Source organism: Neoarius graeffei, chromosome 2 (assembly GCF_027579695.1).
Source record: "Neoarius graeffei isolate fNeoGra1 chromosome 2, fNeoGra1.pri, whole genome shotgun sequence".
Classification (NCBI taxonomy): Eukaryota; Metazoa; Chordata; class Actinopteri; order Siluriformes; family Ariidae; genus Neoarius; species Neoarius graeffei.
Window position 1 is genome coordinate 73,197,866 of NC_083570.1, and position 15,643 is coordinate 73,213,508.

The 15,643-nt window shown below is 37.8% G+C and overlaps 1 protein-coding gene across 1 annotated transcript in view; it reads left to right on the forward strand.

The window, feature by feature from the left end:
- Window positions 1-15,643, forward strand: part of ano3 (anoctamin 3) — a 91,671-nt gene that overhangs the window by 38,423 nt on the left and 37,605 nt on the right. The window contains exons 3-8 of the mRNA XM_060914913.1: window positions 999-1,129; window positions 2,444-2,599; window positions 7,437-7,543; window positions 7,663-7,707; window positions 8,449-8,583; window positions 10,361-10,467. Coding sequence (XP_060770896.1) covers window positions 999-1,129; window positions 2,444-2,599; window positions 7,437-7,543; window positions 7,663-7,707; window positions 8,449-8,583; window positions 10,361-10,467 — 681 coding nt within the window. The remainder of the gene's footprint in view (window positions 1-998; window positions 1,130-2,443; window positions 2,600-7,436; window positions 7,544-7,662; window positions 7,708-8,448; window positions 8,584-10,360; window positions 10,468-15,643) is intronic.

Here is a 15,643-nt window from a genome sequence, read left to right on the forward strand (position 1 = left end):
AAGAAATCATCAGTGAGTTAATTCAGCAAGGAGTCAGTGAAAATGTAGCAAGAACTCATGCTAATTTCATTATAATAAGAATGAGACACATTCAAGCTTTTACATTAATTTATTCATTTGCTATGGGATCTGTTGGAGAAGATTGAAAATGACTGTTAAGCATGCATAGCAAACATCAGATGGTATTGTAAGCCACATCATTGTTCTTGGTGTTTATTACTGAGTGAAAGTTCGAGCTGTACAGAGAATTGAATTGACTGTGGGAAGTACATATTGATGTAGTTCGTCCAAGTGGAGAAATAAATTGATTAAACTAGAGTTGGTTGTGTATAGGGTAGTGCGAGGACACTTAATAACCTTGCTGTTGACACTATTTGCTGTTGATCCTGGTGGCAACACATTATTGTGCTGCTTTAAAGGATCATATTAAGGATCTCTGACTCCATAGTAATTGTAATTCATAGCTTATATAATATGTCTTCTTGTGGTAGTTCATCATCCATATCATCACTGCCATTTTATTGACAAACACATTACTCATCATTGTCATGCTCAGCTATATCTTTGAGTCCCGTCTTTTGTTGTGTGGAGTTGTGCTAGCAGCACTGAGTTGCATATCATTTACAGAGGATCATTTTCCATTTCATCATGGTTAACACCAGGCAACTGGAAATGACACGGGGATGCCTGTGGATGTTATGGTCAATTCAGGATAATGAGATATCTGTTCACCCTTCTGTACATACAGAAAAATAATGTTCAAAGACACAAAGCAGGGCATGATGATTTGAACACATTAGCATTGTGTGTTTATGCCTGTGTCTACCTTCAGTGCAACGAACTCCTGTTCAATGTTGCAATTTGTGGTGGTGCATAATTAGCTACTGATAAAATACTGAATACTAATGCACTCTGTAATTAAATTATACTGTATATTCCATCTACAGTAAGAGTGGTTTGTTGACCCTCTCTCTCTCTCTCTCTCTCTCTGGTAATAGATGTTAATAATGGCCAGTATGTAGAGGAGATGGAGACAGCAGTATATGAGTCTAGAACAGACGAGTCGCTCCTCATCCAGCAGAAGCCTGCATCAAGAGGCAAGCTGGAAGCTCGTATGGACTCTGTACGGGTATAGTACTCTTCCTCTTCCAATATTTTGTATAGTCCTGCCAAAAGAGTGCAGCTTTACCCAACAGCTTCTATTGTGCATTTATATAATATGAGGCATTTTTATATATGACTATGGGCAAGAGGCGGGGTACACCCTGGACAAGTTGCCAGATTATTGCAGGGCTGACACAGAGACAAACAACCATTCACACTCACACCTATGGTTAATTTAGAGCCACCAATTAACCTAACCTTCGGACTGTGGGGGAAACCGGAGCACCCGGAGGAAACTCACGCAGACACGGGGAGAACATGCAAACTCCACACAGAAAGGCCCTCAACGGCCATTGGGCTCGAACCCAGAACCTTCTTGCTGTGAGGCGACAGTGCCGCCCTTATATATAGTATACACACACACACACACGCACATGTATATGTGTGTGTGTTCAGCCTTTCTGTGCACACATTACTACACAGAAACCTTAAAATAATAGCTAAAGCTTAAAAAACTATAGCTAAACATATTACATATAACAATTTCAATATTTTATTTTACTATTTCTTTTTCACATAATTTTGCAAGTCAAGTGTCTGTTTTGTGAAAAAGCTAACTGAATGCCTCCTTCTCTCAATAATGTGACATTTTTTTTATAAAGCAACACTGTAGATTGTGAAAGTATTTCTTCATTTCCGCTTGTGATTGTTGTACTTTATTGCATTTTTAACAGCCAGCATGTTTCTGACCTGTTGTGGGCTTCTGCAGCTTTTGCAATCTGTTGTGTGGGCAGGGAGTTGTAAAAGATTGGGAAGCTCTGGTTGAAAACAGATTTTTGTAATTTTGCCTAAAGATATCCACCATGTTCAAAAATGGTTATTTTTTTATGCCTCCAGTACTATATGGTGGGTTGTTTTCTTTTTGGGTTGTCTGTGTATTCAGCCATCCACATGATTTTTATCAGTGTGGTATCTCAAGAACGAGTCATTGAATGTTTGTAGGATTTTTATGGAATTATCAGTGTAACTTGCAGATGATAGTTCCAATATCTGATCATATCTGCTTAGATTTTGTAATTGACCCAAACAGGATTAAGGTCACAGCAAGGTCAAATGTCTGAAATAGATTTTCTTCAATAACTTCCCTGTTTGAAATCTATATAAAGGCTATATGAGGCATTTAAACTAGTAACAAGAAAGACTTGTTAGTGGAGTAGGCATCCCTGTCGACACTGTTGGTGTTAATTTCTATTTGTTCTATGAAGATTTATATATTTATTAGAGTTCACCATGCTGGAAGAATTTTCTGTTTTGCTAATATATCTATTCTCATTTTCAGGGAACTAATCCAGCAAGTGCCAAAGGGCTTTTGTTTCGAGATGGGAAGAAACGAATTGACTATATTCTGGTGTATAAGAAGTCCAGTCCTCAGGTTGAGAAGAGGTGCACTTTTGAGAAGAACCTGCGTGCAGAGGGACTGATGCTGGAGAAAGAGGTACAATCTGATAATTTCAACATCACATCACCACCACCAACAACAAAAACAACAATAATACATTTTTGAGCACATTTCAAAAAGCAGCTCAAAGTGCCATACAGCAGAAGATTAATACAGTGTAACATGAGAAGATTCATAAAACAATATAGAACAAGAGTAAACTGCTATGACTTGTAATAGGAAAATAGTGATTAATAAAAATATATATTTTATATTAATATTTTAGGGGTGGCACGGTGGTGTAGTGGTTAGCGCTGTCGCCTCACAGCAAGAAGGTCCAGGTTCGAGCCCCGTGGCCCGCGAGGGCCTTTCTGTGTGGAGTTTGCATGTTCTCCCCGTGTCCGCGTGGGTTTCCTCCGGGTGCTCCGGTTTCCCCCACAGTCCAAAGACATGCAGGTTAGGTTAACTGGTGACTCTAAATTGACCGTAGGTGTGAATGTGAGTGTGACTGGTTGTCTGTGTCTGTGTGTCAGCCCTGTGATGATCTGGCGACTTGTCCAGAGTGAACCCCACCTTTCGCCCGTAGTCAGCTGGGATAGGCTCCAGCTTGCCTGCGACCCTGTAGAACAGGATAAAGCGGCTACAGATAATGAGATGAGATGAGATTAATATTTTAAAAAATAGCCAGAAAATAAGAGTAGTCTACATTGATATAGCTAAAGCTTGATGAAAGTAAAAATTTGCAAAGGAACAAATTAACAAGCAAACATAACAGTATGGGAGAGTAGGGAGACTTGGGACAAGTTATCAGCTTTTATAGATTGTATGAAATTCTTTGCAGGTAGCATCACATTCAAATTGCATTAGAGAGGATTTACTATACCATCTTATACACAACAAAAATAAAATATCTAGGGTGCATGTTTAATTTTTATTTATTATCAGAACTTGTAATGTATGAACTGTATGAACACACAATGCTGGTACAACGAGAGAAAAATGTCAGTTTATACAAACCTGATGAGACAAAACAGTTCCATTCTCAAGAAGGAATGAAATAAGCTTAATCCTCATGCAGGTACACACCCACATTTTTAACGAAAAGATTTAAACAATTTTATATTTGTAAATCACTGTCATGAGCATGAACTGTCCCAACTCTCCCCATGTGGCCATTTAAAAAAAAAAAATTCTTAAATGTTTTTTCTCCCAGAATTTAAGTTCAATAAATAATACTATACAGTGGATATAAAAAGTGTATACACCCCGTTAAAATGATAGGTACTTCTGATGTAAAATAAATAAATAAATAAATAAAAATGAGATCACGATAAATTATTTCAAAACTTTTCCCACCTTTAATGTGACCTATAACCTGTACAATTCCATTGAAAAACAAACAAATCTGTTGGATGAAAAACATAAAAAATAAAAAACGTACAATAAGCTGGTTGCATAAGTGTGCACACCCTTCAACTAATACTTTGTTGAAGCACCTTTTGATTTAATTACAGCATTCAGTCTTTTTGGGTAGGACTCTATTAGCCTGCGACATCTAGACTTGGCAATATTTGCCCACTCTTCCTTGCAAAAGCGTTCCAAATCTGTCAGATTGCAAGGGAATGTCTTGTGCACAGTCCTCTTCAGGTCACCCCAAAGATTTTCGATTGGATTTAGGTCTGGGCTCTGGCTGGGCCATTCCAAAACTTTAATTTCCTTCTGGTGAAGCCATTCTTTTATTGATTTTGATGTGTGCTTGGGGTCATTGTCATGCTGAAAGATGAAATTCCTTTTCATCTTCAGCTTTCTAGCAGACACCTGAAGGTTTTGGGCCAAAATTAACTGGTATTTAGAAATGTTCATAATTCCCTCCACCTTGACTAAAGCCCCTGTTCCAACTGAAGAAAAACAACCCCAAAACATGATGCTGCCACCACCATGCTTCACTGTGGGTATGGTGTTCTTTTGGTGTTCTTTTGGTTCTTTTGTGCCAAACATACCTTCTGGAATTGTGGCCAATAAGTTCAACCTTGGTTTCATCAGACCATAACACATTTTCCCACATGCTTTTGGGAGAGTTGATGTATTTTTTTTGCAAATTTTATCCAGGCCTGAATGTTTTTCTTTGTAAGAAAAGGCTTCTGTCTTGCGATCCTACCCTATAGTCCAGACATATGGAGAATACAGGTGTGAACCCAGTAAGACTGAATGCTGTAATTAAGTCAAAAGGTGCTTCAACAAAGTATTAGTTTAAGGGTGTGCACACTTATGCAACAAGCTTATTGTACGTTTTTTATTTTTTATGTTTTTCCCCCGAACAGATTTGTTTTTCAATCAAGGTTATAGGTCACATTAAAGGTGGGAAAAGTTTTGAAATTATTTATTTTGGTCTCATTTTTTTATATCAGAAAAACTTATTTTAACGGGGTGTGTACACTTTTTATATCCACTGTATATGGTAACTCTAGGCTACATACTTTAATTCCTAACAAATCCTGAATTCACCAGCAAACATTACACCATAGAATGGAGGTGGATTACGAAATAGAAAATACAAGTTTTGGTTGACAAAAATATTGAACTGCACAAACCTTACTGCAGTGTCCAGCTTCTTGACTCCAAAGGAAGTAGTTGAACTCTCAGGCGAACATCTAACTTCTGATGTAATTTAAAACCTCATTGGTTGAAATTAATTTATGGGAATACGAACTGTCCCAAGTCTCCCTGCTCTCCTCTACATTTATTAAGGTGAAGCAAATAAATTATTTACAAGCTGCATTTGTCTATTGATGGACACCTGATGACTATGACAGGAAGTATATTCTACTTCCTGGATTCAATTATAGCATTTTCTTTAGCTGGAGTAAATCATCCACGTGAATATTTATCAACTGTTCATATGTTTCTCCAGCCTATATCAGTTCCTGTCTTTTTAACCCTTTGATGCAAAACATATGCACACCCCTTCTAATGCACAACATGGGTCAAAAATGACCCGCATTTATTTTCCAGGTTATTTCATGCTGACTGAGTTTTTCTTTGCTCTATCTTTTGAAATCAATTTATTTTATGATTGAATATTCCAAGTATTCTTTAAATATCTTGTTTTTAATTACTAAAAATCATTAATTTAATTTTTTCTTTCCTACTTTATGAACAAAAATAATTTTTAAATTACTACACATGGGTCATTCAAGTGTGATTTAAAATTAAATGTCTTAATACTATAATAATAATTTGTTTCAGGTAATTACTTTAGCAGTGAATGGGGCCAGTTATTTATTTATTAACTATGTAGTTAGCTAAGCCAACTACAATAAAATTAGCTAACTAAAGTAGAATATGTCAACAGCTCGGTAGCTAATAGTAATTACTTGTAACTTTCTGACAAGTAATCTACTCACTCTCAAGGGAACCTAAACATACCGTAATTTTTTTCTAAGGTAATGTTAGAACAATTGAAAAACATTACTTGCATGTATTAGATGGGCAAAGGGCGCTGTGCTGAGCTGTGAAATGTCTGACACAAGCACGATTCACAGTTCCCACCAAACGCTGTAGTAAAGGCATGCGGGTCGTTTCTGACCCGTGTAAACTTGATGTAGAATTACAAAAGCTGTGCTTGTTCATAACTTAAGAAAGGAAAAATAAATATGATGATTTGTGCTAAACAAAAACAAGATATTTACTGCATATTTGGAAAAGTAAATGACAAAATGAATTTATTTCAAAAGTATATCATAGAAACACTCAGCCATACATGAAATAACCTGGAAAATGAATGCAGGTCGTTTTTGACCCATGTTGTGCATTAGGAGGGTAGTGATACAAAAAGGGTTTTTATTCAAAAAGTAAGAAAGGAAAAAATGAAATAAGGATGTATGATGATCAAAAACAAGTTAATTGCGGAATACCTTGAATACTGATTGATGGAATTAATTTATTGCAAAGATATAGAAGATAAAAACTCAGCCGGGTCACTTTTGACCCATGTTTTGCATCAAAGAGTTAATCCTATATGATTTGTCCTAGTTCCTGCTCATATTAGTAGCAGCATGTACAGTACCCACACTAGTCACACAGAGTTTACTGATGTAACAGTAAACACACACCTGCAGAAAACTGGGTCTCTGCTTCTTGAGCTAAATAAGGACCTGCAGGTCTATACAGCAACAGCCTTAACTTTGAGTAGGTTCTGCTGGAAGATTCATCGTCTTTGTGTTAATTTCCTGCTGTTATGTTTCTGATCATTAAAAGCATTGTCAAAAGTTTAAAAACAAAATGCAGAGGTTATTACCGTACTGCTCAACCTGAAAGATCACACTGACATAAAAAGAAAGAAAGAAAATTCAGATCCTACTTGATTGGTATTTTTTTTATTGGCATTAATCCCATAGTGCACTTTTTGTCTTGTTTAAATCCCCATAAATCTCTAGAATGGATATCACTCTATTTGTTTATATTAATATGTGTTTGCCTGATCACCTGAAATATTGAACCAGAGAGGAAGAAAATGATGTTGAGATATGTATCAGTTCTGTGAAAAGCTGGAGAGGCTCTTGATGGGTTTCCTGTTCAAGGTCTGGAAGAGCAGTGAAAATTTAGCATGCTACTCAGAATGGAAATGCAAGCAAGTTAACTGCAGCCAGCTGCTCTATTTTTGGCAAGGGAACTGGGAATATGGCACTTTTCACAAAACATTCCTGTTCATGATTCCAAACTCTGACACTTCTAAGGAAAATTTGAAATAATTAGTTGTTCGCTTTTGATAGAATCTATTCTTTGATTAGGGACTATATCAGAGAACAGAAGACTGGTGTGATGTTATTCTGATACCCAGCATCTGATTCCTCTGATGTGGGGATTAAAATAAATGCATTTCCTTCTCTTTCAGCCCTCTTTAACCAACAATGACATAATGTTTGTAAAGATACACGCTCCATGGGACACGCTGTGTAAATATGCAGAGCAAATGAACATCAGAATGCCTTTCAGGTACAGGTCAGAGGACTTTTACATTTCTTTTTACTCTGTCCTTGCCTTTGTTTAGAATTTAATTGTAGTTCTTCAGGACCAATTTCAAGCCTAATTTAGATTTTAATATGTATTCTGGTTTATAGAAAAAAGTGCTACTTCTCAGACTGGAAAAAGAAGACAATGGGAAGGTATGTTTTGGCTATAAACCAAATTGTTCAACCAAACCTGTAGATTCCTAAACAAGCAGTAACTCTGTATCACTGATTCATCTGCATGCTGATCTGTGCCTGTGGAGAGGGCAATGCAGCATTATGACCAGGGAGGTTGTGGAGAGTTTGATCCAAATATCATTACATTCGATCATTATGTGTTTGGGACCTCCAAGGACTGGATCACCTCTGAGTTAATCGGCCTGGTTTCAAATGGATTAGAGGAGATTGAAACCCTGGAGCCATCCCTGGAGGTTTCAGTTTGCCTCTGAAAAACATTGTTTAGTAAAGGCTCACTTGAAGGGTTTAGTCAAATAATAAGTAGAAAATGAGTTTGTGTTTTATGTATGGTATATTTTTTGAAATTGTACTTGCAAAAGACTTTTTATTTAAAGAAAAATGTATTTCAGAAGAAGGAAGTCCTAAAAAGTCACACACCCAAAGGCAGTACAGTAACAAACACTGACAGCACTTAAAGCTCAATAGATCTGCACTCCATTTGGCCAAGTAAGCTTTTTAGCCCATTTTTCTAAACTCATAAACAGAAATTACAGTTTGCCTCTACTGGTCTTTCTTCCATTTCTTGGAACCCCCATTTCAAACCACTCTTCACTTCTATTGTCTAAATTCCTCCAATTCCTTCTCATTCTGTCTCTCACTATCTCTGTTTCTTTGTCTTTTTTCTCCGTTGCCTTTTTATTGCTCTCTCTCTGTCCATAGTCGATTTCATTTGAGATGCCGTCAAATAAAGAGTTGGCTGCCTAGGAACCCGATGAAGCTGGATAAGGAGGCGTTGCCTGATCTGGAGGAGACAGATTGCTACACTGCCCCCTTCAGCAGGGCCAGAATGCATCAGTGAGCCTCTTTTGCATAACTCAGATTCTCTAAATGCCCGTTCATACTTCTTCTGTGCCCTTTCTGATGGTCTCAGCGGGGCTTAATCATGAGTAGGCTTAACCTTTTAATATGCACATTTTGTAAAAGCCAAAACTGTTGCACTGTCATGGGGTTTTCCAGAGAATATCTGAAATGTGGTGAATTTGACTAGTTTAATATCTTAAGTGCTTTCAAAATATAGTTATAGCCATGTGAAATGAGAGCTGCCAAAATCCATTCTCTTTCCATTTACCAGAAAGTGACCAACACTTTACTCAGAATCTGTACTGACATCATTGTTCTGATGCTCTATAGTGTGCTCGTAACTCTATTTATGCCTGAATTTAAATCTCGCCATCCTAATGCATGGAGTTCCCCTGGGCAGTGAGTGAGAAAGGTTGCTTAAATCACTTTTTGTGTTGGTAATACAGAATTTTAAGGCCTGGCAGAAGCCTTAGAGCGTGTGTGGTTATACAGTACGTATTTTCTGAGAATTGGTCGAGACAGGCCAGAAGTTGTTAATCTTTTAGGCATTGATGCAGAATGTTGGGATAATAAACTCAAATGAGCAGTGTTATTCAGAGTTACTATTCACTTCATGGTCCTTTCAAACTCATGATGAGTTAATGATGATACAGAATATGTATGAGTGAGTATATTTGTATGTATACACTGTAAATAAAATGTAAATCTACAGGTATTCTCGTAAAATATATAGCATTCAGAGTGTTCACAGTAAGTTTCTATAAAATCCAGTGCATTCCTTATATGTTTGGCTGCAAGGATGCCATCCACAGCCAATGTTTCATTTTAATCAAAAGCAGTTAAGCAACGATGACAGGATGCTCTTTGCACCATCAAGTCTTCGGTCATTAAGTTGCTCGTGAAATTAATTAGCATAAATGTGACTCAAATTTATTATTTTTCATGTGCTGTTGAGTTTAGATGTGAACTTGTAATTCATTTAGCGAAGCCTTGTACTGTAGAATTTACTGTAAACTATTTACTCTGTTTTACTCTTTCTGCTTTTGCTGTCTTTCTGAGGAACAAATCTAAGAATTTCATAATAATTTGGAGATAATAAGGCTATTTAGTTGCACATTTCCCTATGCCAAAAATTTTTCTTTGCATTAGTTGCAAAAAAGCACTCATTAGTGGTGTATAATGCCAAGAATACTCCCCAGAGTAGTATAATAATAATGTTTGTGTTTATATGGGAGGTATAGCAGATGAAAAGAAAATCCATTATAAAATTGGACCTTCCTGCTTCAACAGATGTGCTGTCTAAATGCATCCATGTTTCATTTCTCTCTTTTTCTCTGTGCCCCTCTTTGAGTAAATCAGACAATTTTTGAAAATATACTCTTCATTTATTTGTCCCGCAAGGTTCAGATATTTAATTTCCATTGATAGGCTGTGTGTGGTGTGCAGCAAAAGTATTGCATGTACTTCCAGAAATGCATGTCTGTATAAGATGAAAGAGATTTCTCAGTTGTAATATTTTAAATGCATTCATTTGTAAGCTCTGTGTGTTTTTGTGCTAAATGTCTCCCCTTGTAATATTACTATATATTGTCAGTCAGGGGCATAATAAAAGTTCACCATCAGAAAAATGTCTGCAATAATATCTAGATGAAATATATTTTGTTTTTATGAGTAGCCTCAAACAAATACAACATCATAGCAGCTTGTTTTTGGACATGGTTTGAAAATTAAAGCTGTTAAATTTATATACCTTTCGATTTTATTATTGTAGTTTTACCATCAACAACAGAGATTCCTTCTTCTCCAACTCCACGAGAAGCAGAATAGTGCACCATGTATTGCAGCGCACCAAGTATGAGGACGGCAAGTCAAAGATGGGTAAGTCACAGATACAATCTCCGCACAGATCTGTACAGTACAGTACTCATTAACCTTCACTGCACCATCTTCTTGTTCTCCGTATCAACATGTTTTACTGGGTGTAAACGCTATAGTCATTTCTCTCTATTTGATATTTGTCTTCATGGTTTTTGAATGAAGAGATGCATTACTGATTAGCCCCAAATGTCTGATCATTGGTATTCTATATTGATTTGGTATTGATTTTTTTTCCCCTCAGCAGCACAAACTTGAGTGCATCATAATTTCTAGATGGAACAAACTGAAAATATATGTTTACAGTTTATGTCTTAGTACAACCCCGATTCCAAAAAAGTTGGGACAAAGTACAAATTGTAAATAAAAACGGAATGCAATGATGTGGAAGTTTCAAAATTCCATATTTTATTCAGAATAGAACATAGATGACATATCAGATGTTTAATCTGAGAAAATGTATCATTTAAAGATAAAAATTAGGTGATTTTAAATTTCATGACAACAACACATCTCAAAAAAGTTGGGACAAGGCCATGTTTACCACTGTGAGACATCCCCTTTTCTCTTTACAACAGTCTGTAAACGTCTGGGGACTGAGGAGACAAGTTGCTCAAGTTTAGGGATAGGAATGTTAACCCATTCTTGTCTAATGTAGGATTCTAGTTGCTCAACTGTCTTAGGTCTTTTTTGTCGTATCTTCCGTTTTATGATGCGCCAAAAGTTTTCTATGGGTGAAAGATCTGGACTGCAGGCTGGCCAGTTCAGTACCCGGACCCTTCTTCTACGCAGCCATGATGCTGTAATTGATGCAGTATGTGGTTTGGCATTGTCATGTTGGAAAATGCAAGGTCTTCCCTGAAAGAGACGTCATCTGGATGGGAGCATATGTTGCTCTAGAACCTGGATATACCTTTCAGCATTGATGGTGTCTTTCCAGATGTGTAAGCTGCCCATGCCACACGCACTAATGCAACCCCATACCATCAGAGATGCAGGCTTCTGAACTGAGCGCTGATAACAACTCGGGTCTTCCTTCTCCTCTTTAGTCCGAATGGCACGGTGTCCCTGATTTCCATAAAGAACTTCAAATTTTGATTCGTCTGACCACAGAACAGTTTTCCACTTTGCCACAGTCCATTTTAAATGAGCCTTGGCCCAGAGACGACGTCTGCGCTTCTGGATCATGTTTAGATACGGCTTCTTCTTTGAACTATAGAGTTTTAGCTGGCAACGGCGGATGGCACGGTGAATTGTGTTCACAGATAATGTTCTCTGGAAAAACTCCTTTCTGATATTGCTCCACTATTTGTCGGCACAGAATTAGGGGGATTGGTGATCCTCTTCCCATCTTTACTTCTAAGAGCCATTGCCACTCCAAGATGCTCTTTTTATACCCAGTCTTGTTAATGACCTATTGCCAATTGACCTAATGAGTTGCAATTTGGTCCTTTTTTGTACTTTTAACTTTTCCAGCCTCTTATTGCCCCGTCCCAACTTTTTTGAGATGTGTTGCTGTCATGAAATTTCAAATGAGCCAATATTTGGCATGAAATTTCAAAATGTCTCACTTTCGATATTTGATATGTTGTCTATGTTCTACTGTAAATACAATGTCAGTTTTTGAGATTTGTAAATTATTGCATTCTTTTTTTATTTACAATTTGTACTTTGTCCCAACTTTTTTGGAATTGGGGTTGTATTTCAAGGAGTTAGAAAGATTGTTCTGTCCTGCAGCAATCAAAATTTGTATCATCATACAACAGGCTTATAACACAATCAAATATTGGCACTGGTGGAAATGGTAGTAACAAAGTTATGAAAAAAATGTCTTTATGGTCAATTAAAATACATATATTCTCTGATAAAAGAAAAAACAGTGCTGTTGAATTCTCAAATCTGGGGTAGGTTTCCCCGACAATGTTGCACTTTAGGGCTAAAGAACGAGTTTAAAGATGCTCTTAAGCAATGAACGTTGTCTCTGTATGTGGTTTTCCTGAACTCACTCATAAGAAAGAGTCTGAAAAGCAACTTTGCTCAGAGCATCTTTGCAATGCGTGTCCCGGGTATAGACCCTTTTCAGTCACGTGACCTTCGTAAACGCGACCGCCATTTTGGACATGTAGTGGACTTCGGCTCGAATCGGTTTGAATGCGAGGAAGGCGACAAACATAAAAGAAAAAGGAGCGAGATGCAGAAAACTGTATTTACTAGTTTACTGTAATTATGATCTGGCAGCTATTTACACCGGATCCAGTGTAAATAGCTGCCGGAGCCAATGTCCGAGCTTGCCGGAGCGCGCGCTCGGGCCGGCCACGAGCTAGCGCACTCCGACCGGCCGCGAGCTAGCGCGCTCCGGAACCTCGGACGTTGGCTCCGGCAGCTATTTACACTGGATCCGGTGTAAATAGCTGCCAGATCATAATTACAGTAAACTAGAATGGAATGTTAACAGCAATGTAATGCCTTTTCTGGCTAATTTTATTCGTCTTACCTCCAACAAAGTGGTCACTACACAAGCGTTGGTATGCCGCTATCCATCTTCTCCGTCGGTCAGCATCTACCGGGATCCGATAAAATGATAACCCTTGCCTTGTTTGTTGATGGTTACTACATCCAGGTGCACAACAATATAGTGGCATGATGGAAGTCTTGCTGAAAATAAACACTTTCTTTGCTGCCGTTCCTCAATGTTGGCTGTGGTAAACTACTGGTAGTACATGTCCAAAATGGCGGCTGCGTTTGTCGTGACGTCACGTGAAAAGGGTCCATAGGCATTAGTAGTTGCTAAAGCATACGTACTGTAGTTGCTGAAGGCATTAGTGGTTGCTAAATTGAGTCGATGAGGTCATATGGCATTCGTTTTCAACCAAAAACCAGTGAACTATAAAGTGCTTAAAATATGTTAATATATTGTATCATGGCGGCATGGTGGAGTAGTGGTTAGCACTGTCGCGTCACAGCAAGAAGGTTCTGGGTTCGACGGGGGCCTTCCTGTGTGGAGTTTGCACATTCTCCCCGTGTCTGCTTGGGTTTCCTCCGGGTGCTCCGGTTTCCCCCACAGTCCAAAGACATGCAGGTTAGGTTAACTGGTGACTCTAAATTGACCGTAGGTGTGAATGTGAGTGTGAATGGTTGTTTGTCTCTGTGTATCAGCCCTGCGATGATCTGGCAACTTGTCCAGGGTGTACCCCGCCTCTCGCCCGTAGTCAGCTGGGATAGGCTCCAGCTTGCCTGCGACCCTGTAGAAGGATAAAGCGGCTAGAGATAATGAGATGAGAATGATATATATATGTATGTGTGTGTGTGTGTGTTTGTGTGTGTGTGTTTTAGAAGTGTAGAAATGTCTCATTTATGAAAATAAATTAGATAATCACTTGCCTAATGGAGTTAAATTTGATTAAAATGTGGCAATATCAATGTGACATTACAATATCCATACATAATTCCATAACATACTGAAATATGTTCATAATGTTTTGCATATATTTATTTCATAATTAACTCGATGTACTTGCAATGTACAAGAAAAATCATTTAACACCGGCAGTACATTCAGCACCAGTTTCCGTCCATTGATTGTGAAAATCCCTCGGAGGCGCATGCGCGTTTTGTGTATTCGGCTGCAAGTGAGACGCTCTTTGTTGTGAAAGAATGAAAGAGTGATCCAGGTCCATTGTAAGTTAAGAGCCAACTAAAGCATTACTTTGGTTATAGTGTTGTTCAGGAAAACCATGTTAGCTTGACAGTGGATCTTAAGAGGCCGTTAAAGCTGCTCTTAGCCTGAAGAGGCTTTCAGGAAACCTACCCCTGATTGGTCAGAAGTTGTTGAACAGCATGGCTTTGTTATATAATGATTATTAATGTTTATATTCATTTCTAATTTATTTGGGTATATTTAAAACCTGATAAGCAAACATTCTTCGTGCTGTTTAATGCTTCTGACTCATTTAACATGTCTTTTATCTGTATCATCGCTTCCCATCTTTTCACCTTTTAGAGATACCTTACTAAGTTTTTATTTGCCTTTCCTTTATGTATGTGTCTGACATGTTCTGATTAAAGGTCCAAGGCTATCACTGGGGAATTTTCCTGGTAATATTATAAGACTCTCCACTCAGCACTAGACGCAATCAGATTGACCACACAGCTGTAAATCCTTCACAAATCCCTGTGCTTGAAAGCTCCATGCCAATTTCACATAATGCACACTTGCTATTTTGTGCCAACAATCGGGGTTTTTTTTTTCTCATGGGAAACAAAGAGCTATTCCTCAGATATCCTTGGATTTCCAGGAATATTTGGTCATGTCTTGCCATGTTAGTGACACGATAAAATCAGATGTCTAGATATTAGTCACAGGTTTAAGAATAATAAGCTACTGCTCCGTCATCCACTGTAAGAGCCATAGAACATAGTTTTAAAGCAGTGTGAAATGAGAGCCAATATCCATTATCTCCATTTAGCAGAACGTCATCAGCACTTTGTACAGTTACTTATTTTATTAGTGTTATTTCCCTTGAACTTTTCCATATTTCGAACCGTAGTTTCAGTCTGGAAGTGAAATGGACCTACAGTAATGGGTGTCATGATGTCATGAATCTACACAAAACAGACAATACTACTGAAGTGGGAAAAATCTATATAGTTGACAAAATTATTGACAAAATTAAAAACATAAAAGTTGTGGGGGCATAAATATTTACCCAGCCATGTCCAGGACAACATTCTGGTTAGATTTTTAAAAAATATCCCAAACTTTGAACATACTGCACAGCACCATTAAATCCATTCTAAAAAATGGGAAAGAATATGGCACAACACCAAGGAGCCCATCCACCAAATTGCAAAGAGGGGATTAGTCAGAGAGGCAACCAAGAGGCCATGGGTAACTTGGTGGTTCAAAATAAGTTGACCCAGACTTATTTCATTAGCTCTTTCCTCCTCAGGTGTATTAATATTGAGATCATGTTATAACACTATAAAATGTAGAAAAGTTCCAGCTGAAAATAATATGGATATAATACTTATGGGATTGATCATGAGCTCTCTGTGTGAGGTTTTGCATGTTTTCTTTATGTCCAGATGGGTTTGCTACAGGCTGTCTGATTCCTCTCACCTGCAAAAACTAACCCAGTCTCACCAAAAAAAAAAAATTACTTGTAGCTTATTTGCTGCA